The sequence below is a fragment of the Nerophis lumbriciformis genome, linkage group LG20 (genome assembly GCF_033978685.3).
Source record: "Nerophis lumbriciformis linkage group LG20, RoL_Nlum_v2.1, whole genome shotgun sequence".
NCBI lineage: Eukaryota > Metazoa > Chordata > Actinopteri > Syngnathiformes > Syngnathidae > Nerophis > Nerophis lumbriciformis.
The window spans coordinates 18,790,098-18,817,871 of record NC_084567.2 but is presented as its reverse complement, the minus strand read 5'-3'; the positions used below and the strand labels follow the sequence as shown (position 1 = coordinate 18,817,871).

The 27,774-nt window shown below is 38.3% G+C and overlaps 2 protein-coding genes across 2 annotated transcripts; both read right to left on the bottom strand.

The window, feature by feature from the left end:
• Window positions 1-6,151: 6,151 nt before the first annotated feature.
• LOC133619787 (uncharacterized) lies at window positions 6,152-11,819 on the bottom strand. Its single transcript, XM_061981049.1, has 4 exons — window positions 11,590-11,819; window positions 8,972-9,081; window positions 8,688-8,906; window positions 6,152-6,378 (listed from the first exon to the last, which is right to left on the bottom strand). Exons 1-4 carry the CDS (start codon window positions 11,790-11,792, stop codon window positions 6,206-6,208), a joined length of 705 nt encoding a protein of 234 aa, XP_061837033.1. The 5' UTR covers window positions 11,793-11,819; the 3' UTR covers window positions 6,152-6,205.
• A 6,182-nt stretch (window positions 11,820-18,001) lies between these two features.
• Window positions 18,002-25,878, bottom strand: rpl35 (ribosomal protein L35). The gene is made up of 4 exons (XM_061980566.2): window positions 25,779-25,878; window positions 25,238-25,374; window positions 22,736-22,817; window positions 18,002-18,210 (listed from the first exon to the last, which is right to left on the bottom strand). The coding sequence occupies exons 1-4, from the start codon at window positions 25,779-25,781 to the stop codon at window positions 18,061-18,063; spliced, it is 372 nt and encodes a 123-aa protein (XP_061836550.1). The 5' UTR covers window positions 25,782-25,878; the 3' UTR covers window positions 18,002-18,060.
• Between the last annotated feature and the right edge of the window lie 1,896 nt (window positions 25,879-27,774).

Below are 27,774 nucleotides of genomic sequence, written 5' to 3'. Positions count from 1 at the left end.
CTTTACTTCCATTGTTAGCTGACTTTTGCTAGCGTTTATTTGTGATTTAGAATGCATTCAAAAACATGTGTGTTCTTGTCTTACACAAGGATTGTGAATGATAGGAAAAATGTTTTTAAAAAGTGCAGTTCCCCTAGAAGTGTGAGTCACAATGCTTGCAGGAGGTGAAATGAAACACGCCTCATCAGTGTTCACAGGTACTACTAACCCAACTCAGTATTTCTGCCTCCCACCCACTGGGAGCAATTTGGATTCCAGCAGCTTTGACTGAGAGCCGAGATGATGTCATTGTTTGGAGCCGGGAAACCCCCAAAAGTACACAGACTGCACCAGGCAGCAGTTGGAACGTTCTATAGACTCGCCAGTGTGCTGTGATTGCTTGTTATTGCACCAATCAGTACTCGCGTTTTTCACAAGGACATGCACTTGAGGAAAGATCTGCTTCAAGCGTTCAAATGTTTCCTCATCACTTCAATGTCAATGTTCGCTAATGTGCTCCACACTGTTTATGTATCTTTATAGTACAGTTAGCTTCATAAAATACATATTTGTATTAGGCTGAGTACACAATCATGTTTCATACACCCCGGGGAACATGCTTTATCAGTATCATGTTTGGAAAAGCTGTGCGCTACAAAACGTGCTCATTGTAGCCATTAGTCTTGACTTTATTATTTTAATTTTAAAAAACGTGCACAAATTGTTTTAGGCATTTTTGTTTTGTAGGTTAAGTAAGTGTGTTTATATTGTTCTACTGAGTTAATGTTGCTGATCAATTTCAATTTATTGATGTGTTATTGTATAAGGTTATTTAATTTAATTTTTCAGTTAAAATGGTTCAAGTCGTTCAAAAATGTTTTTTATAGTTTTAATAAGTATTTTTCTGGATTTTATGCAAATTGGTGCACTTTAATATTTTTCTGTTCCAGACTAAAAAAAATAGTTTTGCGATATTCATTTATTTCCTTGTTGTTTGATATGCAGAGGTGTACTTATAACCGTTTTATAGACAAATTATACTCATGGTGGAGAGTGTGGGGGGGCACTAAATGTCTTTATCACCCTGGGGGTGGGGGGGACCATAAAATAATTGAGATGCACTTAAAGTACAATTCATAGGAATTTGCACGCACGAAACGATTTAACGTCGTCATGCAGTCAATTGAGTTTAAGTCTCGAATGTTCTAATTCATTCATTCATTTAGGGTCCTTAATGAATTATTTTAACAGTTCTCTTAAAATGGAATGGAATATAAATAGAGTTTTTGGTCTTATTTGCATAAATGTGGAACGAGCGCGGAAGCCATGCTAACCGCTAAGCTAGCGTGACTATAAGAAAAGAATAAATGTTTTGTACGATTCAACAGAAGTCTAACTGTGTTACAGCACTGAAATATATATATATATAAAAATATCGGGAAAAATACCACCAATACCAGACCTTTATACTCTAATATCAATACTCAAATCAAAACAAATCAATATGTTTGATGCGCTAGTAAGTTTAGATCATGTGTATCCTGGTGTAAAAAAGAATGAGGCAATGGTAAACGCTTTTGTTGACTTTTGTTTATATGTTCAGTATGTTAAGGTTAATATGTTCACGTAACTGAATCGTGAATTACTTTTTATCCGAAAAGGAGTTCTTATTCATTTATTTTAATGATTTAGTTATTTTAGTGATTTAGTTTTTTATGATTTAAAACACAATTTTTGTGTACTTTGTATGATTGTGTTGTTTTTTCTGTTGTATTAGCTTGGCTATATTGTTATTCACGCTACTACTGTCATGACCTGTTGACCGTCTCATAAAAAATACCTCAATATTCTTCGGAATTTAAAATAAATAACTCTGTTTTACATTCTTTATGCTACCAAATATGTTTTTAAAAATACACTAGTTATTCAATTTTAGCAGACACATTAGATATAGTTGCACAAAGTACAGTAGGCAAGGTTGTTTTTTTGCCCCATTCATGTGAGAATCCTGCGTGTGACTGAATCATTAAGGAGTGGTGCGATCCAGGACAAGCTGCTGTGTGCTCAAACAACCACCAAGTAGCATCTGTGAGCAGATAATACTGTATCATCTCTTTCTTTTTCAGACTTATCAGGTCGGTAGTGAATTCTTCAGTCACCCCTAAAGTGAAGGACGAGGCAAAAATACAACCTTGCGAACTGTAGCAATATCAAACCGGAATCGCCGATACCAGCCTGAATTTTACTCGGTATCGGATCATAAAGAAAATTAGTGGCATCGCACATCACTACAAGATAAGATTTTTTTTAAGTTAGCAAACAGATGAATAAGTCAGGAGAGAAAAACAATATCCAACACTGTCAACCATAATAATGAATGAGTAGATCAGGGGTGGCAAAACTTTTTGACTTGGGGGCCACATTGAACTAAAAAAATTCAGCTGAAAGCTGACTGCATGTGCATGCATATATACAGGTAAAAGCCAGTAAATTAGAATATTTTGAAAAACTTGATTTATTTCAGTAATTGCATTCAAAAGGTGTAACTTGTACATTATATGTATTCATTACACACAGACTGATGCATTCAAATGTTTATTTCATTTAATTTTGATGATTTGAAGTGGCAACAAATGAAAATCCAAAATTCCGTGTGTCACAAAATTAGAATATTACTTAAGGCTAATACAAAAAAGGGATTTTTAGAAATGTTGGCCAACTGAAAAGTATGAAAATGAAAAATATGAGCATGTACAATACTCAATACTTGGTTGGAGCTCCTTTTGCCTCAATTACTGCGTTAATGCGGCGTGACATGGAGTCGATGAGTTTCTGGCACTGCTCAGGTGTTATGAGAGCCCAGGTTGCTCTGATAGTGGCCTTCAACTCTTCTGCGTTTTTGGGTCTGGCATTCTGCATCTTCCTTTTCACAATACCCCACAGATTTTCTATGGGGCTAAGGTCAGGGGAGTTGGCGGGCCAATTTAGAACAGAAATACCATGGTCCGTAAACCAGGCACGGGTAGATTTTGCGCTGTGTGCAGGCGCCAAGTCCTGTTGGAACTTGAAATCTCCATCTCCATAGAGCAGGTCAGCAGCAGGAAGCATGAAGTGCTCTAAAACTTGCTGGTAGACGGCTGCGTTGACCCTGGATCTCAGGAAACAGAGTGGACCGACACCAGCAGATGACATGGCACCCCAAACCATCACCCAACCATGCAAATTTTGCATTTCCTTTGGAAATCGAGGTCCCAGAGTCTGGAGGAAGACAGGAGAGGCACAGGATCCAAGTTGCCTAAAGTCTAGTGTAAAGTTTCCACCATCAGTGATGGTTTGAGGTGCCATGTCATCTGCTGGTGTCGGTCCACTCTGTTTCCTGAGATCCAGGGTCAACGCAGCCGTCTACCAGCAAGTTTTAGAGCACTTCATGCTTCCTGCTGCTGACCTGCTCTATGGAGATGGAGATTTCAAGTTCCAACAGGACTTGGCGCCTGCACACAGCGCAAAATCTACCCGTGCCTGGTTTACGGACCATGGTATTTCTGTTCTAAATTGGCCCGCCAACTCCCCTGACCTTAGCCCCATAGAAAATCTGTGGGGTATTGTGAAAAGGAAGATGCAGAATGCCAGACCCAAAAACGCAGAAGAGTTGAAGGCCACTATCAGAGCAACCTGGGCTCTCATAACACCTGAGCAGTGCCAGAAACTCATCGACTCCATGCCACGCCGCATTAACGCAGTAATTGAGGCAAAAGGAGCTCCAACCAAGTATTGAGTATTGTACATGCTCATATTTTTCATTTTCATACTTTTCAGTTGGCCAACATTTCTAAAAATCCCTTTTTTGTATTAGCCTTAAGTAATATTCTAATTTTGTGACACACGGAATTTTGGATTTTCATTTGTTGCCACTTCAAATCATCAAAATTAAATGAAATAAACATTTGAATGCATCAGTCTGTGTGCAATGAATAAATATAATGTACAAGTTACACCTTTTGAATGCAATTACTGAAATAAATCAAGTTTTTCAAAATATTCTAATTTACTGGCTTTTACCTGTATATATATGTATATATATATATATATATATATATATATATATATATATATATATATATATATATATATATATATATATATATATATACATACATTTTTATATACACACTTATAACAATACCAATATTTTGGTACCGGTACTAAAATTATGTCGGTACTTTTCTAAATAAAGAGGATCACAAAAAAAATGCATTATTGGCTTTATTTGACCAAAAACTATTAGGGTACATTAAACTTATGTTTCTTATTGCAGTTAAGTCCTTAAATAAAATAGTGGACATACTAGAACTCTTGTGTTTTAGTAGTAAGTAAAAAAACAAAGGCTCCTAATTAGTCTGCTGACGTATGCAGTAACATATTGTGTCATTTATCATTATAATATTTTGTCAACATTATTAAGGACAAGTGGTAGACAATTCATTATTAATCTACTTGTTCATTTACTGTTAATATCAGCTTAATTCCTGTTTCAACATGTTCTGTCTACACTTCTGTTAAAATGTAATAATCACTTATTCTTCTGTTGCTTGGATACTTTACATTAGTTTTGGATGATACCACAAATTTGGGTATCAATCCGATACCAAGTTTTTACAGGATCATACATTGGTCATATTCAAAGTCCTAATGTGTCCAGGGACATATTTCCTGAGTTTATAAACATAATATACATTTTAAAAAAACTAAAGAAGATGTTGTCATGCCAAAAAATTTCAACGTAATCATAGTAGTATCGGCTCGATACGTGCTTGTACTTGATATCATTACAGTGGAGATTAGGTGTCGATCCACCAATGGCGTTTCTTTACATTTTGATGCAGGTGTGTAGTGAAGCATGTTTAGCTATTGGGTTATACTTGTATACTTGGGTTATACTTGTATAGTGCTTTTCTACCTTCAAGGTACTCAAAGCGCTTTGACAGTATTTCCACATTCACCCATTCACACACACACACACTGATGGCGGGAGCTGCCATGCAAGGCGCTAACCAGCAGCCATCAGGAGCAAGGGGTGAAGTGTCATGCCCAAGGACACAACGGACGTGACTCGGATGGTAGAAGGTGGGGATTGAACCCCAGTAACCAGCAACACTCCGATTGCTGGCACGGCCACTCTACCAACTTTGCCACGCCATCCCCTATTCCTCATCCTGCAGGGATGATACTTGTAAGAAACTTACTTTATTTGTTGCCATGGAGGCGAGGATTAGTGATTTAGAAGTAGCTAAAACACTGCCAACCGCGGATGGACGTTAGCCGCTAGCTAGCTAATCATGTCTTAAAGCACCTCTTCCTGAGGGTGTTTCAGTGTTATAACTTCACCTTTATCTTTAGTTTTTACATCAAAATGCGTCCGTTTTCCCTTTTCTGTCTACACACTGTGTCTGCTTGTAAGTACTCCGTGATTGTGCGCTGCCGAACATGCTCGTCTGCTCGTAAACCAGCAATGTCAAGACGTGACTTCGACGCGGGCGCGGGGGGGGTGCGGGACCGGTACTTTTCAGAGACGGTATCGTACCGAAAATGATTCATTAGTATCTATACTAATATTGGTATACCATACAACCCTAATACACACACATATATATATATATATATATATATATATATATATATATATATATATATATATATATATATATATATGTATATATATATATATATATATGTATATATGTATATAGATACATATACACACACACATATACATATATATATATATATATATATATATATAATACTTCTACCTTGTTTACTTCCGTGACAACTTCCTTAAAGTGTTGTAATCACTCAGAAATATCAAACAGCTAATATCAGGCAAACATGGATAAGTGTGGGAAGTGTTATGCATCTTTCTTGCTATGGTGCGTGGACGCTTTTTTAAATGGCAACAAAGGTCAATGAGCAGGTTGTGTTATGTGTGACCATGTCCTTTGACATTTTGTGTTGATTGGATTTTTTTGGGGGGCACCATGACTAGGGAAAATGACATTCCCCAATATAAACACATGACTGTTTGAGCATAGATATTTAATTGTGCACATTAAACCTACGAGCTGTGCTAGCTTCGACAGAAAACATTTTTACACACAACAAATCAGAGTAAACATTGATATATTCTTGTTTTCAGGTAAAAAAAAATGTCCTGATATGATGATTATTGCTAAACTTTGACGGATTCAGACAATGTGCGTTCCTCCTCATGTTTGACGTCTGCGTAGTATTTCCTTGCTGGCCTGTTCTCAGTGAAGAGGAAGCAAATCATGCACCAGACGTTGTGTTCTGGAGAGATCTGAACTCCACTGCTGCTGCGAAAAGGTCTGAGAGCACAAGAGCCTGCCGACACAATGAAACATGTGTCGTTTCTGGGACAACACACTTTATACGACATATGACACACATCATCACTCATTTAAAACACATTTCCAATGTGGTTTTTCTAAACTACGTAACTATGGAGGTTCATTTGCGTCTTTTTTGCCAACGATTTGATTGAGGTTTCTGAACAGTTTTATTTTGATACATATATTTTTTTTTGTTTTGTTTGTTTGTTTCATTTGACCACAGAACTTTCCTCCAGAAAGTCTTTTTCTTTGTCCATGTGATGTCAGATAAAACAAAAATTTAGCTGTTTGGACACAATACCCAGCAATATGGAGGAGAAAAGGTGAGGCCTTTAATCCCAGGAACACCATGCCTACTGTCAAGCATGGTGGTGGTAGTATTATGCTCTGGGTCTGTTTTGCTGCCAATGGAACTGGTGCTTTAAATGGGACAATGAAAAAGGAGGATTACCTCCAAATTCTTGAAGTGAAGTGAATTATATTTATATAGCGCTTTTCTCTAGTGACTCAAAGTGCTTATACATAGTGAAACCCAATATCTAAGTTACATTTAAACCAGTGTGGGTGGCACTGGGAGCAGGTGGGTAAAGTGTCTTGCCCAAGGACACAACGGCAGTGACTAGGATGGCAGAAGTGGGGATCGAACCTGGAACCCTCAAGTTGCTGGCACGGCCACTCTACCAACCAAGCTATACCGCCTAAACTCTTCAGGACAACCTAAAATCATCAGCCCGGAGGTTGGGTCTTGGGCGCAGTTGGGTGTTCAATGACCCCAAACACAAGTCAAAAGTGGTAAAGGAATGGTTAAATCAGGCTAGAATTAAGGTTTTAGAAAGTCCTGACTTAAACGTGTGGGCAATGCTGAAGAAACACGTCAATGTCAGAAAACCAACAAATTTAGCTGAACTGCACCAATTTAATTTTGATATATCAAATAATGCTGACAATTGAATTGAATAAACGTTTGTGAGCAAAATGTGTGTGTTTAAATATTAAGTTGGTCAAAATACAGGGTTTTAAAAATTCAGTTGGTTGCTTCAAAACTCAAAAGCCGTGTCACGTAACTTCCAACTTGACATCTCATGAGACAGGATCGATTGGTTCAATTTTAATTAATCGCGAGTTGAGTCCTGAGTTTTAAAGCAACAAATATTCCTGCACCAAATTTTTTTACATTGATTTTTTACACACAATTTATTTACACCAATTTTTTATACACTGATTTTTTTATTCTGAATTTTACCCTGATTGTTTTATACACTATATTTTTTGTGAGTTTTTCTACACCAATTTTTTTATACTTCATTTTTATACACCAATTTCTTCATGCACTGAATTTGTTAGACTGTATTTTTAACACTGAATGTGATCCACGGAGGTTTTTACAAAGAACAGTTTATACAATTAATTTTTTACATTGTATTTTTAACACACTATTTTTTACACTGAATCATTTTAGACTAAATTAGTTTTCCTGCATTTTATACACTGAAGTTTGATACAATGATATTTTTGTACACTGAATTTTTTTAAATCTTCAAAATTCAGTTGCTTGCTTCAAAACTCAAGAGCCGTGTCACGTGACTTCCAACTTGACACCTCATTGGCTGCTTCTGAGACAGGATCAATTGGTTCAATTTGAATTCATTGCGAGTTGACTCCTGAGTTTTGAAGCAACAAATATTTCTGCACTGAAATTTTTTTAATTGATTTTTTTACACACTGGTTTTATTTACACCAATTTTTTAAACACTGATTTTTTTATTCTTAATTTTACCGCGATTGTTTTATACACTAATTGTTTTATACTTACACTGAGTTTTTCTACACCAATTTTTTTAATACTTCATTTTTTACACCAATTTTTGCAAAAACTGAATTTGTTCGACTGTATTTTTAACACTGAATGTGATACACAGAAGTTTTTACACCGAATTGTTTATACAATTAATTTTACAAATTGTATTTTTACACTGAATTATTTCAGACTATATTTGTTTTAGTCACATCCCATCCCATCCTCAAGCTAGCTGGTAGCTACTGAACAGTGTGAGCAAGGCGATGTGTCACTACCCCAGAAAAGTAGTTCCTCTGTGTTAGCTCCTGTTGCTATAGCTTGGTTAACTAAATAACGTTGCTGTTTAGGTATAACCTGCATAGCTGCCTCTTCCTTGCAGTTTTTCCACTATTTAGAGCACTCAGAATAGAGACAGGCATGTGTTCGTGTCTCACATAAGGGTAGTGGATGATGGGTTTTCCTTTAAAAGCAAAAAAATAATAAAATAAAAAATGCTAGCTTACCAAGGATGAAGTAAGCAGCAGCGCTTAAAGAAAGGATGATGAGAAAGATAGTTCCAAGTCCGAGGTCGCCGATGGCACACGCGTTAGGACAAGCACACGGACTCTCCACCCAGATGTTCAGCACCTCTTCCTCCTTCAACATCTGGTCTCGGATGAAGGACGAGGACTCGTTTGGATTGCAGTGATAATGAACAATGGTGGTTGGAAGTTCTTTGTGTCCTGACAAGCAGGAGGAAAAAGATGTTATTTAAATATATTTTTGACATTTATATCTGTCATCTCACCAAAATAAGAGACTGACAGCGTCCTCAGAGTGTCGTTGTAATGGAATTCATTGCCGTCGTGTCCACCAAAGTTGATATAGCGGTAAATGTAGCTGCTGAACCTCTGATACCTGCTCACAAAACACACCTTTTAGCAAGTTCCTACTTGCACTTTGTGCAACATGTGACAATTATGCCAACGAGGAAATACAATTTTGGTAGAACGCGAGTGTGAATGGTACTGGAAATACTAAGAGTTAGCACACTGGCTAGATAATATCGAGGAACAAAAAAAAGTGTGACTGCAAAATAAGTTTGCTACCGGTCAAGGATCAAAATAAATGACTTTCGTTTTCTTTTCTTTTTTTATATATATGACTTTCAAGTGGATTCCTGCAAAATTAGCTTAAAAAAAAGTTAGCATGTAAACATTAGATGCTTATGTTATAATGCTCACAGTGTGTCATGTACCAAAATATATGACTATGAAGTGCTCATCCATCCATTTTCTACCGCTTGTCCCTTTTTGGGGTTGCGGGGGGTGCTGGAGCCTATCTCAGCTACATTCATGCGGAAGGCGGGGTACACCCTGGACAAGTCGCCACCTCATCACAGGGCCAACACAGATAGACAGACAACGTTCACACACTAGGGACCATTTGTGAAGTGAAGTGAATTACATTTATATAGCGCTTTTACATAGTGAAACCCAAACATTTAAACCAGTGTGGGTGGCACTGGGAGCAGGTGGGTAAAGGGTCTTGTTCAAGGACACAACAGTAGTGACTAGGATGGCGGAAGCGGGGATCGAACCTGGAACCTTCAAGTTGCTGGCACGGCCACTCTACTAACCGAGCTATACCGCCCCATTTAGTGTTGCCTATCCTCAGGTGCATGTCTTTGGAGGTGGGAGGAAGCCGGAGTACCCAGGGGGAACCCACGCAGTCACGGGGAGAACATGCAAACTCCACACAGAAAGATCCCGAGCCCGGCATTGAACTCAGGACCTTCTTATTGTGAGGCACATGCACTAACCCCTGTCCTACCGTGTATGCCTGCAAAATTATTTTGTTTTAAAGCTATATATATATATATATATATATATAAATATATATATATATATATATACAAATCTATTCATATATATATACATATGTACACATACATATATATGTATGTATATATATATATATATATATATATATATATATATATATATATATATATATATATATATATATATATATATATATATATATATATATATATATATATATATATATATATATATATATATATATTACATACATTTTCTACCGCTTGTCCCGCTCGGGTTGCGGGACATACATGTATACACATACACATACATACATACAGTACCTATATACATATACACATACATATATACATATATACATACATATATATATATACATATATATACACACATATCTACAGATACATATTTTTATATATACATACTGTGTACGTATATACACATACATATATATTTAACTGTTTTTATACATACATATGTTTGTATAAATATATATACATGCATATATATTTATTCAAATATACATATATATATATATATATATATATATATATATATATATATATATATATATATATATATATATATATATATATATATATATATATATATATATATATATATATATATATATATATATATATATATATATATATACATATATATATATATATATATATATATATATATATATATATATATATATATATATATATATATATATATATATACATATTCATATATCAATATGTTTATACAAATATTTATATACACATATATTTAGATACATATATTAACTGTATGTGGGGCGGCATGGCGTAGTGGGTAGAGCGGCCGTGCCAGAAACCTGAGGGTTGCAGGTTCGCTCCCCGCCTCTTACCATCCAAAATCGCTGCCGTTGTGTCCTTGGGCAGGACACTTCACCCTTGCCCCCAGTGCCGCTCACACCGGAGAATGAATGATGAATGAATGAGTTGTAAAACTGAATGATGGGTTCTCACTTCTCTGTGAAGCGCTTTGAGTGTCTAGAAAAGCGCTATATAAATCTAATCCATTATGTATATTGTATATTGTATATGTATATTTAAATATTTATATTTATATATATATATATATATATATATATATATATATATATATATATATATATATATATATATATATATATATATATATATAAATGTATAGTGGTCCCCGCTTGGGGCAGTAGCCCCCAAACTGGGAGAGTGGCTCCAACAGATCCCAGGAACAACATCTAAAGCCTCAGTCCAGAAGAGGGCAGTCCTAGGAACAGCCAAGATACTGCACAGAACCCTCAAACTCCCAGGCCTCTGGTAGAGGACCCGAGCTTGAGGATGACACAGATACCACCCCACCGGGTGAAAAGGAGATTTTTTTTTATATGTTTATATACATATATAGACATGTGTATTTATATTTATTCATATATAAGTATATGTATTCATATATAAATAATATATATGTATTCATATATATCTATATATAAATATATATTTATTAATATATATAAAAATATAAATAAACATGCAAAACATTTTCTATAGAATTTTTTTGGAAGTACCTGACAACGAGGCAGGCAGCCACGTTAGTGCAGTCACTTCCTGTCAGGTCTTCAGGCTGCGAGAAAGGTTGGCATGGACTAAAAGTCAGCAGGATTTCTTCACCGATCGGCGTGTCGTCTGCAGGGACGTGTTTCATTCGCCCCAGAAACCCGTCCGAGTCTCCCATGGCTTGAAGGTTTATGACGCCACTGCCGTCCTTCATGATGCACTTGCAGTTGTTGACTCTGAAGCAGCCCGTCTTCTTGGCGGACGCCACATCGGCGCAAAGAAAGAAGGGGAGCACGCTCAAACAGAAGGACAGTGTGTGGAGCGTCCTGGAGCTCATGGCGTCCAGACATGTGGGACAAGATGGCTGCTGTGGCTGACAGCATGGTGTCGCTCAGAAAACTAATTAGAATAAAGGTGCTTTGCATTCCAGGCATTCCTCAGGGTCACTGTGCTGACATCGGCATCTTTAAGGAGCAGTGTTTGTGCACAGAGTTATGCAACATAGGTCTACTTTTTTTTTTATATAAAATAATTTTGTTTAGTTCCTGTCGGACAACAACCCAGGCAAAATTATTATTTTAGGAATCTCTTGTCGAACAACAATTTTAGTCCAGGTAACAGTCCTCATGTGATTTATGTTGTATTGCTTCTCTTCACTGCATTGGCCTGTTCTCATTTTAAAGCATGATTCTTATATTAGCATGCTCGCTTTTTTGAATGCTAATTTTCAAGGTATACAGCTCACTGTTAAATATTTTGTTATTTGACAAATGGTACTTAAAGGCCTACTGAAATGCGATTTTCTTATTTAAACGGGGATAGCAGGTCCATTCTATGTGTCATACTTGATCATTTCGCGATATTGCCATATTTTTGCTGAAAGGATTTAGTAAAGAACATCGACGATAAAGTTTGCAACTTTTGGTCGCTGATAAATAAAGCCTTGCCTGTACCGGAAGTAGCAGACGAGTAGCGTGACGTCACAGGTTGTGGAGCTCCTCACATCCGCACATTGTTTACAATCATGGCCACCAGCAGCGAGAGCGATTCGGACCCCCGTCCATATAACCCGCCAATACAACTCAAACACCTGCACAACACACTCAGTCCCACAGCCCAAAGTACCGTTCACCTCCCCAAAGTTCATACAGCACATATATTTCCCCAAAGTCCCCAAGCGATCAAATGTTTGGAAGCCGCAGCTGCATGTGTACTCACGGTACCGCGTCCGCGCATCCAACTCAAAGTCCTCCTGGTAAGAGTCTCTGTTGTCCCAGTTCTCCACAGGCCAATGGTAAAGCTTGACTGTCATCTTTCGGGAATGTAAACAATGAAACACCGGCTGTGTTATCCGGCACAACAGTCAGGGGGTGCATTCTACAGCGGGGGTGCGTTATCCGGCACAACACCTGCCGCGACACACCGCTTCCCACCTACAGCTTTCTTCTTTGCTGTCTCTATTGTTCACTGAACAAATTGCAAAAGATTCACCAACACAGGTGTCCAGAATACTGTGGAGTTTTGCGATGAAAACAGACGACTTAATAGCTGGCCACCATGCTGTCCCAAAATGTCCTCTACAATCCGTGACGTCACGCGCAGGCGTCATCATACCGAGACGTTTTCAGCAGGATATTTCGTGCGAACTTTAAAATTGCACTTTAGTAAGCTAACCCGGCCGTATTGGCATGTGTTGCAATGTTAAGATTTCATCATTGATGTATAAACTATCAGACTGCGTGGTCGGTAGTAGTGGGTTTCAGTAGGCCTTTAATAGCGTACTAATTTGTTAGTATGCTACCTTTTATTCTTTAGCTAATTTTGTAGGTACACACCTCAGTCATATGTTGGTACTTGATGCATGCCAACGTTAGCCGGCTTGCATTTGAAACAAATTTTTCACGTAAACGCCTCAGTATTATATTTTGGTATTTGACGCATGTTACAGTTAGCATTTTAACATGCTAACACTAACCTGCTAGGTTATTTTTAGCTAATTTAACAGGTAGATGCCTTAGTGTCATATTTTGGTGTTTCACTAATGCTAATATATACAGTCCCGATCAAAAGTTTACATACACTTGTAAAGAACATAACGTCATGGCTGTCTTGAGTTTCCAATACTTTCTACAACTTATTTTTTTGTGATAGAGTGATTGGAGCACATACTTGTTGGTCACAAAAAACATTCATGAAGTTTGGTTCTTTAATGAATTTATTATGGGTCTACTGAAAATGTGACCACATCTGCTGGGTCAAAAGTATACATACAGCAATGTTAATATTTGATTATATGTCCCTTGGCAAGTTTCACTGCAATAAGGCGCTTTTGGTAGCCATCCACAAGCTTCTGGTTGAATTTTTGACCACTCCTCTTGACAAAATTGGCGCAGTAAATTTGTTGGTTTTCTGACATGGACTTGTTTCTTCAGCATTGTCCACATGTTCTCAATGGGGTTTAAGTCAGGACTTTGGGAAGGCCATTCTAAAACCTTAATTCTAGCCTGATTTAGCCATTCCTTTACCACTTTTGACGTGTCTTTGGGGTCATTGTCGTGTTGGAACACTCAACTGCGCCCAAGACCCAACCGCCGGGCTGATGATTTTAGGTTGTCCTGAAGAATTTGGAGGTAATCCTCCTTTTTCATTGTCCCATTTACTCTCTGTAAAGCACCAGTTCCATTGGCAGCAAAACAGGCCCAGAGAAGAATACTAACACCACCCTGCTTGATGGTAGGAATTGTGTTCCTGGGATTAAAGGCCTCACGTTTTCTCCTCCAAACATATTGGTGGGTATTGTGGCCAAACAGCTCAATTTTTGTTTCGTCTGACCCCAGAACTTTCCTCCAGAAGGTCTTATCTTTGTCCATGTGATCAGCAGCAAACTTTAGACGAGCCTTAAGGTGTCACTTCGGGAGCAAGGGCTTTCTTCTTGCATGGTAGCCTCTCAGTCAATGGCGAAGCAAAACATGCTTGACTGTGAACACTGACATCTGTGTTCCAGCAGCTTCCAATTCATTGCAGACCTGCTTTTGGGTGGTTCTCGGTTGACTCTTGATCATCCTGACCAATTTTTCCTCAGCAGCAGGTGATAGCTCGCGTTTTCTTCCTGATCTTGGCAGTGACAAAACTGTGCCATGCACTTTACAGTTACAAACAATTGTCTGCACAGCTGCTCTTTGGATCTTAAGCTGCTTTGAAATGGCTCCAAGTGACTTTCCTGACTTGTTCAAGTCAATGATTATTTTTTTCAGATCTGTGCTGAGTTCCTTTGACTTTCCCATTGTCGCGTTTGTAACCGAGTCTAATGACTGTATCACATGAGCACTATTTAAATGGGCTCAGAGAAGTCAACAGGTGTCGTCAATCATAATCACTCACATGAATTAAAGAGGCCATGCCATGAAGCTAATTTGATTTTGATTGTAACTTTTCTACATCACCACAATTGATAATGTATGTTGCTGTATGTATACTTTTGACCCAGCAGATTTGGTCACATTTTCAGTAGATACATAATAAATTCATAAAAGAACCAAACTTCATGAATGTTTTGTGCTACAATCACTCTATCACAAAAAATAAGAGTTGTAGAAATGATTGGAAATTTAAGACAGCCATGACATTATGTCTTTTACAAGTGTATGTAAACTTTTGACCACGACTGTATAAGCATGCTCGTGTTAATATGTTAGTGTGCTAATGTTAACATGTTAATGGGTTAAAGTTACTCTACCCTTTAGTTGTTCAAAGTTATATACAGTAGTATAAACAAATAATGGTAGCTAAATCATCTGGCAGCAGTCTTTCCTGCAGGAGGCCGGCAGGGTCTTCGCACCTGTCCCTACGTCCCAGCATGGTACCCCTGATTCTCAGGTGCACCCCAGCATGCGCTCGGCGGATTTTGTTTTCATTTGTCGCAACGGCCACCTTGGACCCTTTAAGGGCAGTTTAAGGTCCTACAACCTGGCGATAAGAGCATAGTCTGGACATTAGGGGCAAATCTGAAACTGAATTACTACATTTTTCAAATAAAACAGTATGACGCCACAAATCGCTTGCGATCTTAAATGTGACCATTAGTCTAATAAATACAATTTATTTATTCATGTTTTTATTTTTAACCTGCAAGCTACAAACAGTGAGTAGGGTGGCTATTTGTAACTACCGTTTATAAACGGCACCAATTATTGCGTATTTACTTACATTTACATTTGTGGGAAAATTGTAGGGGTAACATAAAAAATGTGTTTAAAAAACAATAGTATAATAAACCAATTATGTCACATGTGCTCTTTCATCCCCTTTAAAAGCAAACAGCAGTGTTGGGTAAAAGTTGCCAGTGGAAGAACAGCGCCCTTACGTGGCTGTATGGAAGAACTGCAGACAATACACATTTAGCTTTGTGCAGGATGTATCGTGTTTGTGTTTACTATGTGTTGAAGGGGTCAATTTGTACATTTATAAAAAATTATAGAAAATCGTACTATCGCAAAAATACAAATATTTATGAAAGGTCTTGGAACGCTTGTGTAGACTGAACACAAACATTACGCATGAACCCGGAAATACTGAAACCGGAGCCGGCCTTAACACAACCAATCGCAAGCCTTCTTATTCTTCTCCTTTGTATTGATTGGCTACCGGTATCACAGGACCTCGTGCAGCCATTGGCTAACGAAACAAAACTAAAAGTAACGAGTAATGTGGATGGTAACCGGAAATGTTTTGTTTTTTAAATAACATGTTTACGTAAGGTCGGTGCTCACATAAATAAAGTATATTTCTACATCTCAGAGACATGAAACGTTTTATATTGTGTTCATTTTGGAGGCCATTTACATAACTGTCATATAAGCTTGTAATGTTGGATAAACTGGTTCATATTTGCCCGGAGTTTAATGTTCAGTAAAATAACGTACCGACATGGTTGGGTAAAAAAGTACACTTTTCACCACACAATTTAAATGTGGTTAACTGGGTTTTTTTCTCAAGTCCAAGCTCTTTAATGTATTTCATATGGTTTCAAAGCATTCATTTGCATTTAACTTGTTTTTTTCTAAAACATGCACCTTGAACTGCTGCAAATCTAAAAGTGACAGCCACTTCTCAAACAGAAGACAAATACATTTGTAAACAAAAGGCTGAAAGTTATCAGGGGTTGTCTAAACTTGGTAAACAAAACTTTATAAAGTTGAGTCAAGATACCAATATTGTGCATAAAAAGAATCAAAGCACAGTTAACCCTTGACTGCCATCCATCCATCCATTTTCTACCACTTATTCCCTTCGGGGTCACGGGGGGCGCTGGAGCCTATCTCAGCTACAATCGGGCGGAAGGCGGGGTACAGCCTGGACAAGTCGCCACCTCATCGCAGGGCCCCCTTGACTGCCATTACCACAAAAATGACATTTTTTTGCATTGCAATGTTTTCTCTTCATCAAACATTAAGTACAATTTAAACGTTTAGACGGCTGAAATTTGAGCAATTTAAGACAAGTTTTAAATGGCATCATGGCACTTTGAAGGTTATTCCAAATAGATTGTTACTGTGGCTATACAGTACCGGTAATTACTTCATAAGTAGTCCACCTGACAACGTATTTTAGGAAATATCACTTTTGTGGTTTTCTCATAATACATGTTTTTGTCATTTACTGCATATAAAAATTTCTATGTATCGGTGTGAAGCTCTGGAAAAATTTAAAGTGTTGAAAGTTGAAAAATTAAAAAAATAACACTCTGCGCACACCCGATTTTATGGCCAAGGGGCAGGGGGAGTTTAAAGAAAAAGTGTTTCCAAAAATACACCATTAAAATCCTTATGCATTATTGACCTATCAAAAGGCTGCAGTTAAGTCATTTAAAGTATTCCACTTTGCAACTTTTTGGAAATCCTGCATATTCTGTTTTTTCCATAAAAAGTTTTTTTAACAAAAAATATTAAATATAAAATCTTTCAAAAAGGACTTGCCTTTTAGAGCGTGTCAGTTTGTAGTAGTTTTGAACTCAGTCCACTCTAGGGTTAAAGGGGGCCTATTATGGGGCGGCGTGGCGAAGTTGGTAGAGTGGCTGTGTCAGCAATCGGAGGGTTGCTGGTTACTGGGGTTCAATCCCCACCTTCTACCATCCTAGTCACGTCCGTTGTGTCCTTGGGCAAGACACTTCACCCCTTGCTCCTGATGGCTGCTGGTTAGCGCCTTGCATGACAGCTCCCGCCATCAGTGTGTGAATGTGTGTGAATGTGGAAATACTGTCAAAACGCTTTGAGTACCTTGAAGGTAGAAAAGCGCTATACAAGTATAACCCATTCACCATTTATCATTTATTATGCAACACTAACAATTACCTGTTTTGGGTATTTGGGATGTGCAAAAGTGCAGAAAATATAAAATAAAGCCAGAGCCGCATGGCGGAGATAATTGTAGACAATTTTGCACTTAGGCAACTTTAGATTTTATTTTTTCAAAGAAAAAAAGCTTCAAGCTTTGAGAGCAAATTTTCTGACGGAATAAAGGAGATCTTTTCTCTGCTGCTTCTTTGTGCGCAGATTCTCCTCATGTTTGTTGAGGCGGCGCCGCATAGCTCTTGTCTTCTTGGGCCTCAGGTCCAAGGGCTTGTATTTCTTGCCCTGAAACAAAACACATGATTAAATCAAACTGGTAAATGTGAAGAATGACAACTGGGAAAGATATGTTAATCCTAAACTTCATACATGTTATTTGATGACTACAAAGGAGACAAACATCATGAGTATGTGCTGTCAGTGCTTGTTCAGTCATTCCTTGTCCTGATTGCCCAAACCAGGGAGTCCAAGTCGCAGGGAGATTTCAGGTTATTCTAAAAGTCTGACAATGATAAAACTATTACTTGGTCGCCATCTTGTGGACAACGTGAGTAATTCAAGTCAATGACCTTTTATGGTGCAGATCTACAATATGCGCATTACTTATGTGACCCAATGTAAACAACCTTTCCTAGTCATGGTGCAAAAAAACAAAATGTCACACACCTGAACTGTATGGACATTATAAACAATGTCCATGGACCATTAGACAATACAAAATTACACCCATTTAAAATCCATTATAAAACATAATTGGGGAAAATGCAAAACACCACACTTACTCACATTTAGCATATTTTAGCTTCTTGTGTTTTCTGATTGATTACAAAACTTTAAGGGAGGTCGTCACGGAAGTAAAGGTAGGTGTCGAACTCTCACATACTCTTAATATTCATATCAATCCATCTCCATATATATATATAAATATATCTATATACACAAACATATACATACACACATATATATATATATATATATATATACATATTAGAGATGCGCGGTTTGCGGACACAATCGCGGAGTCCGCGGATTATCCGCGGGTCGGGCGGTTGAAAAAAAAAAAAAATAGATTTTATCCGCGGGTCGGGTCGGGCGGTTGAAATAAAAAAAAATTAGATTTTAAATAGATTCAGGCGGGTGGCAGTTAAACCAATTCGGAAATATATATACATAGTTAAATGTTGTTACCCACATAAGAAAAACGAGCAGGCACCTGCAGCATATGCCACAACAGAAGAAGAAAAAAAAAAGAAAAGAGATGGACACTTTTACGGAGCGGAGAAGGGACGCCTTGCCGGGGTCCGGGAACGAGGCCCCTTCCCCCGAGAGGGCCCCACCGGGAGCCGTAGCTGAGGTGATCCGCGAGAAGTGCCCGACGCACGTCCAGGTTCACCACCGCGCCCACCGCACAGACACCCCGCCTCGTCCGCCTTCGCCGCGGCCGGCGTCACGCGCAGCAGGTAAGCAGCTTACCTGCCCGCCACCCCCGTGGCTCGTAACAGGGGTCACTCCGCGCGCAGTGCGCTCACGAAAGGGGTGGGGCTCACCCTGGTGAGCCGAGTGGGCCACTTTTGGTACCTACTCAGTGGCCTAGTGGTTAGAGTGTCCGCCCTGAGATCGGTAGGTTGTGAGTTCAAATCCCGGCCGAGTCATACCAAAGACTATAAAAATGGGACCCATTACCTCCCTGCTTGGCACTCAGCATCAAGGGTTGGAATTGGGGGTTAAATCACCAAAATGATTCCCGGGCGCGGCCACCGCTGCTGCCCACTGCTCCCCTCACCTCCCAAGGGGGTGATCAAGGGTGATGGGTCAAATGCAGAGAATAATCTCGCCACACCTAGTGTGTGTGTGACAATCATTGGTACTTTAACTTTTAACTTTAACTTTAAGCAGAACTGGCGCTGTGGGATGAAGCGAACGCCGGGTTAAGGCGCCCAATGCCGACGCTCATCAGACCCCAGAAAAGGTGTTGGTTGATATAGACAGCAGGACGGTGGCCATGGAAGTCGGAACCCCCTAAGGAGTGTGTAACAACCCACCTGCCGAATCAACTAGCCCTGAAAATGGATGGCGCTGGAGCGTCGGGCCCATACCCGGCCGTCGCCGGCAGCGAGAGCTGCGAGGGCTAGGCCGCGACGAGTAGGATGGCCGCCGCGGTGCGCACTGAAGCCTCGGGCGCGAGCCCGGGTGGAGCCGCCGCGGGTGCGAGGGACATCGCACCTCCACGCGCTTGGAGGTGCGCTCAGCGCGGCTCCCAGATGATTGCGCACTGGTGTGCGCCTGGGCCGTGACAGCGTGGCACGCATTGATCATGTCTCTGCTGCATTGGATCAGTCTCCTTTCTTTAACAGGCAAAAGCTTTATAACCTCACTAATGCCTTGCATCGTCTATATTAGATATATAACAACGGGCGGGTGCAAGTTTGATTAAATGTTAGTTCGGGTGGATGCGGATGGTTGACGACTTTTGTGATGCGGTTGCGGATGAAGCATCTCTAATATATATATATATATATATATATATATATATAGTTACTTTACATGCAGTCTGCTTTCAGCCCTCGACCCAATTTTTATAGCCCAATGCGGCCCTTAAATCAAAAAGTTTGGACAGCCCCTTGCCTAAACAGACTTAACTAAAATGTACATCCTATTTAAATTCATAATCGTATCCTTTTTGAATAATTGGACGTAGGGCTGGGCGATATGGCTATAAGGAGCGTGAGAACAAGTATTAAATGCAAGCATTTTTATATGAAATGTAACCGTCCTGATTATAATCTTCTCAGCCATCAAGACAGAAAAGGAAATGTCAACAGAAGCATAGAGAACATTCAATGTAAACAAAATAGTAAAATCCCAGAACATTTAACAATAAGCTCTTAAAATAAAAGGTGCAAAAATAAGTAAAAAATAAAATTAAAATAAAGTATAAGAAAATAGTGCAAAGTGTGAAAATGTTAACAGAAACCTAAGAACTATTTTCTGCAGGTTTAGTGCCACAAAGTTTGTTGCGCTCTAAAGGGTGAGCACGGCTATGATGGTGTGGTATTAGGGCTGGACGATTATGGCAAAAAACAATAATCACGTTTATTCAATCAATTGAAAAGATGAGTATTTATCGTACCCCCAAAACTAAACTTGTATAGTTTTAAAAAAATGTAACCAATAAAACAAGTAAAATAGCAGTAACAATACATTTTAACAGCAATATAAAAATAGTTTTCCATTTTGTTTTTGATTCCATTTATGTTTACCTTTTTAAACTTATTACCACTAGAGTGGTGTGCTTTTGTGTCAAAAAACATTTAAAGAAAAGTATAATTGAATGCAAATATATACCAAAAAAAATTGGACAATACATATTTGGCAAATTTTAACCAGTATTTATGGTCAGAGCATAATTGTGTAAATGTATCACTAAATACTTGTATTACATAGCGCTTGTGGCAAGGTACTTTTTTGAAACCTTTTTGTTGCAGTCCGACCGGATGTGTGCCATTATTGTGAAGGGAAGAAGTGTGCTGTGCTGTTAGCATGACGAGTAAGGAGACAATTACAGGCTGTTAAAAAAAAAAAAAAAAAAAAAAAGAGCGCCTCCTAAGTTGTGACTGCTGTTTGTACATTCACAATACCACAAGGAGATGAGCTGTAGGTGTATGAATTGTTCTTGTTAACTTAAATGTTGTAGTTAATTCGCTGTTTTAAGGGGCTGTCTACATTGTTTCGAACATTTCACTTACATTTGTCAATTTTCCTAATATTCTGCGTTTAACAGCAGACTTCGTTTTACTGGCCAATTAGGCAATTCTGTCTGCGGTTCTGTAAATGCAGAAATCAACTGACTTTACTTTTTTTGTTGAGTTTAGTGATTGATTAGGCATACTAGTGCTGTGTCTAATAAAAGGTAGCATCCCAAATTTAGACGTGCTGTAGTGGATTTACGTTATTCACTCACGGAACTTTAGTTGTATTTGAAGTTCCAGTTGAACGGGGTTTTCACACGTGTGTTGTTGCAATAAGAAGCAACAGATGTATAGATACTGCTCCATTGCTGATTTACAAACAAAATCTGAATGTCATTAAAACAATTAGCTCCATCTTCTGACACTCCTTTGACTCCCATCCTAACACGCTATCAAGCTCTTTTCATTCATTCGCTCATCATGTTTCATTGTCACAAGCTATGGAATGTGCATGCACGTTGTGTGACCCATTGAAAGGTCCCTCTCCCGTTGATTATAATTTAGTGATCGTGACAAGCAATATTTCAAATCAAAATTCGATTAATCGTCTAGCCGTGGTATACTGGTCTTGGTGGTTCCTTTGAAAAAAACACATAAAATGCAATACTGGCAAGGTGACTCTCTTATCCACATTTTTTTCATCTTTACTTTCTCTTCTCACTACATGCAAAGAATCAACCGCCAGACAACAAAACTTGATTATTGATACTGTAACCTGATTGGCAGTTAGCGTGTCACTCCCACAGATCAGTGATCACTTCCTGCGTTGTTCAGTTATCAGAGAAAGCCAACCTTGATTCCATCCTTTCTTACGACCCAAAAATATATGCAGTATATTGAAAGTTTTACCGATTACATTTCTATCGCAATATAGATTGATATTGTTTGATCGCCCCAGCCCTAATTTCACTAAAACCACAAGTTATGACATTTAGATATTGTGTGGCAATATAAGACATGGTTGAAAAACAATGCAGCACATTCAAGTCAGTCTTAATGTAAGCAGTTGTTTTGTTAGCTCAACACCTCTTGTACAGACTTATGTTGTTTTGGGTTCTCACCTTGTAGAATTTTCTCAAGTTTTCTTTTTGAGTCTGATTGATGACAGTCAGGACTCTGGCAATGGATTTGCGGACAACACGGCTGTAAAAGGAAAAGATACACAAACGCCACAGTTGATTTAAAAAGATGACATTTATCCAAAGTCGCAAGTTTACTATATGGTCACAAAAATAGGTTAACTTTTACTGACATGCTGGGGTGGGGAAATTGATTTTGATCGATCATAATTGATGTTAATTTCAATTCGGACATGGATTATAAAATCGACCAGTAAATGGCAATCAATTCTAGACAGTTCTAAAATTTGGCTGACTGCGTCGAGCCAACTCAAAGATCCAACAAGCTTCTTTATTATAGGGCATTTATGTTTCAGTTTTAAACACATTTCCAATAATTTCATACACGTGATAGGAGTTAATCTGATTTTTTCCAAATGCACTGTTTAAGAGTTGCAAGTGATAAACGCTTATTTTGTGAAAATAAAACAAATGCAAAACTGCATCAATATACATTAATTAAAGATGCATTAATTAACGTAATCGAATTGTGAGGTGCCCAAAGATAGATTGCTGTAAAACATTTAAATGGTAAACATTAAAACCGACCATTGACAAAGTTTGAACATAATTTTTTCCATGATCGTTGAATTTTGAGTTAAACTATTAGCAGGAAAAGAGTGAAGTAATGTAAAATAAAAAGTCTTGTAACATTTTTCATTGTTTTACTGAGCTGTATACAGAAATAGACTGATGTGTGTTCTTTTTATTCAAAGACGGGTCACTACAAGACTCGTCTGTGAATACTGCTTTTGCGTAAATCACATTTTTTTTGTTATGTATAACCAAAAAGTCATAGCTAAAATCTTGAGCACTTTTGTCTTTGTTTTAAACGAGCAGAAATTAGTGCATTCCACCAGTTTTAACAATCCACAATTTTTATGTTTATTACAAGAAAATAATACCACTGTAATCACCTTTACGAGGCTTGTCTGAATACTGGATTCAAGTAAATCTTTTATTTTATTTTTGTTTTGCACACACACATAAGTGTCATTAACACCCTCTACACACATTTTCTTATTAGAAAAATGCTACAACCTATAAAAAAAACGAAGACATAAATATCTAAACACTCAATACATTTTGGTTTAAATATTAGTGTAATTGTGATGAGAATTGCTAATCTGCAGGAAAGCTTGATTACCACAAGAATAATGCCCAAACGGTTGAATTCAATACAACTAAGGTATACTACATCAGCATTGGCGTTAACACACTGTGTCTTTTTACGCATTGAAATCCGAAAGGACGCGAAATCCCAGAAGCCGACGTTTTGTATACCGTATTTTCCGGTTATAAAGTTGACCATGAGTTGACCTCAATGCTTTTGAAGCATCGGTAGGGTTGAAAATGGCCTTAAATTGAAGATGACAAGAAATGCTGTCATAGCCATTTTGAATGAACATTTTGATCTAGGATATCCCATGTACAAATAAATAAAGGACATTCTTAGTCAACATCCATACATGTCACACTAAGGGTGGCTGTACAAACAACGCCAACACTGTCACAAATCTGTGCCATTTTGTGAAACCATACTAAACATCAATGACAAACACATTTCGGGAGAATATTTGCACCGCAACACAACAGAACAAATAACCGGAATTCCCTGCAGTACCAACTCCTCCAGGACACTACACTTTTAGTTGGTACAGGGTGTAATTCTAAGTGTGACCAGTAGATGGCAGTCAAACATAAGAGATAAGTCTCGTAAAGGACACCACCATTTAAAATTTTGAAAATATAGAACATTACACATGGCGCTCAAAAATCCATCAAAATGTTTTAGTAGTAAATATATTAGTGCCATTTCTAACAAAGTAGTGTAAAGTTCTTACTTATTTCTGTCAATAAACTCGCCATGAAAGCGCTAAACCATACCGGTGTAGTGAGTTTACATTATTAAAGTTATAGTACCCATGATTGTCACACACACTAGGTGTGGCGAAATTATTCTCTGCATTTGACCCATCACCCTTGATCACCCCCTGGGAGGTGAGGAGAGCAGTGAGCAGCAGCGGTAGCCACGCACGGGAATCATTTTTGGTGATTTAACCCCCAATTCCAACCCTTGATGCAGAGTGTCAAGCAGGGAGGTAATGGGTCCCATTTTTATAGTCTTTGGTATGACTCGGCCGGGGTTTGAACTCACAACCTACCGATCTCAGGGCGGACACTAACCACAAGGCCACTGATTGACGTTTATGACAACCTTATTCCAAAACATGATATAGAATGTGAGATATAACAGGAGAATGCATACATTTATAATTTGTTTCCAAAAGGCTTACAAAAAAGTGGGACCCCAAAAATTTACTGTGGGGCCTAATTTTTATGACTCATTTTGAAGATTCCCAGCGCAAACAATGCTACATGATATCAGTACTTTAATGGCAATACAAATCATAACATTATAAACAACTTACTCAAGATACTTACATTTTTGACAGTTTGGAAGCCGCTCCGCCAGTCACCTTGGCCACACGAAGTTGGGAAAGCTCGTTTTTTAAATCGTCGAGTTGCTTCAGCAGCTCCTCTTTCTTTTTGCCTCGCAAGTCTCTTGCCTTAATCTTGGCCTGGACAATAATGAAGAAATATCGCTGTTAGCATTGTCTCATGGTGGCCTCCATTCACGCTCGCTCTTCGTTGACGACCAGACAACCTATCGTGCCATTCCACAATGTGGTTAAGCATTAAAATAAAAATGCATTTACGACACAAATGTTGTCGGGTAAAATATGTTACTAGTGCGACAGCAGCTTCAAAGCTAGCGGTTCGTTGCATTAGCCTAGCAATTTAGCTACGCGCCGCTGCGTCGACTAAATATCATGTAACTCATTGACACGCGTTTCATACTTATCCACACGACACAATATAGGCACATAAGTGTCTTATGTGCACATTATTGATATTTTTCATTGCGACGAACAGTTACAAAAGTTAAAATGTACAAATTATACGAGACCCTCGACATACACACCATGTCGCCTCTCGTTGTCCTGTCGGAAAGGCCGGACGCGCCTCGTGCTCACCAAAAAGTAAGCTTCCGGTTCCGGAGAATGTTTTCTTCGTTGGTTTCTCTGGTCGTGTCCCGCCAACAATAACGCCACCCATAGAAATCAAAATAACAGCCATTGTATGTTTTGGTCATTGCATTTTCTTTTCATGAATGAGTTCACAAAACAAATAAAATATATATATATATATATATATATATATATATATATATATATATATATATATATATATTTTGACAGCTACATTAAGCGTTCTTCTTTTTCTGTCGAAAAGCAATAACTTGATTTAAATAAACGGGTTCGTTTTCATTTCATATAACATTAATATAACTCACCAGTCAGCAAAAACTAAAAAAACAGACTAAAAACGGATGTTTTTTTAATATTACGACAAAGGACCCTGAATTTTTTATTTAAAGACACTAAGTGTAGTGTTGTGTTCTGCATTAATATAAAACAAAATATATTGATCCACGAGCTGTCTTTCTGACGCAGGATACAACAAAGCACCTTGTTTTTTCTTGTCTTGAAATAACTTCCGGTTCCGTTGTTGGAATATAAATAAAAAAAAAACATTTGCTTTGATCAGTTTTTTTTTGTTTCTGCAGACTGCTGATTTAAATTTTTGTTACATGAAATATACATTTAAAATCAAACCGTTTTTTAAGTTTAATTATTGATTTTTGTATGTACATATGTCGGGCTGCAACGATGCATTGATTAAATCGATAAATTGGATTAGAGAAAAAAATTGAGTTATTTTCTCTATTTATTGTGTTTACCGAATACAAATTATTCAAATCCGAACCACATTGAGTGTCAGGAATTTTAGAAAGGCGGCCATAGTTTCCATATGGCCACTGCACTAGAGCGCACATGATGGCGGTGTGTGTTTGTGTACTGTGATCTGTGTGGCGGACAACAGCGTAGAGTTCTTCTTTTTTAATTGTTATTAATGCACACATGGTAAACGTACAATTTCAATGTTAAAGATGTGCATTTATTAGACAAAAATAAAAAAAATTGAGGGTAAGCAGAATTTTTATTTATTTAGACTACTTTCTCTAAAATGATTGATTTTACTGTACATTGCTTTGAGTGTGTTAAGAAAGGCGATATATGAAACCAATTATTATTATTTTAATTCAAAATATATTTGAGGCTTTAAAGTATGTGTTTACCCGAATAATTGAACAAACTAATCGATGGATTATTAAAATAATAAATTGTTGCAGACCTATATATACTATAAGTAAATATCCATCCATCCATTTTGTACCATTTGTCCCTTTTGGGGTCGTGGGGGGTGCTGGAGCCTATCTCAGCTGCATTCGGGCGGAAGGCGGCGTACACCCTATACAAGTCGCCACCTCATCACAGGGCCAACACAGATAGACAGACAACATTCACACTCACATTCACACACTCGGGCCAATTCAGTGTTGCCAATCAACCTATCCCCAGGTGCATGTCTTTGGAGGTGGGAGGAAGCCGGAGTATCCGGAGGGAACCCACGCAGTCATGGGGAGAACATGCAAACTCCACACAGAAATACCCTGAGCCTGGGGATCAAACCCAGGACCTTCGTATTGCGAGGCACATGCACTAACCCCACCGTGCTGCCATATATAAATATAGATGTATGTATTGTATTTAGTGAAGGCATCACGGTGGAACGGGGGTTAGTACATGTGCCTCACAATACGAAGGTCCAGAGTAGTCCTGGGTTCAATCCCGGGTTTGGGATCTTTCTGAGTGGAGTTTGCATGTTCTCCCCGTGACTGCGTGGGTTCCCTCCGGGTACTCCGGCTTCCTCCCACCGCCAAAAACATGCTCTTGGTGATAGGTTGAATAGCAACACTAAATTGTCCTTAGTGTGTGAATGTGAGTGTGAATGTTGTCTGTCTATCTGTGTTGGCCCTGTGATGAGGTGGCGACTTGTCCAGGGTGTACCCCGCC

Bases quoted from the DNA above. Each gene is read 5' to 3' on its own strand.
- LOC133619787 (XM_061981049.1), bottom strand. From the start codon at position 11,792: ATGAAGGACGGCAGTGGCGTCATAAACCTTCAAGCCATGGGAGACTCG. The intron at 9,082-11,589 runs GTACTTCCAAAA...TTTTGTGAGCAG, and splicing joins GCTGCCTGCCTCGTTGTCAG to GTATCAGAGGTTCAGCAGCT. The intron at 8,907-8,971 runs GTGAGATGACAG...CCTGCTTGTCAG, and splicing joins GCTGTCAGTCTCTTATTTTG to GACACAAAGAACTTCCAACC.
- rpl35 (XM_061980566.2), bottom strand. The intron at 22,818-25,237 runs GTAAGTATCTTG...TTCCTTTTACAG, and splicing joins GCTTCCAAACTGTCAAAAAT to CCGTGTTGTCCGCAAATCCA. The intron at 18,211-22,735 runs GTGAGAACCCAA...GTTTTGTTTCAG, and splicing joins ACTTGAGAAAATTCTACAAG to GGCAAGAAATACAAGCCCTT.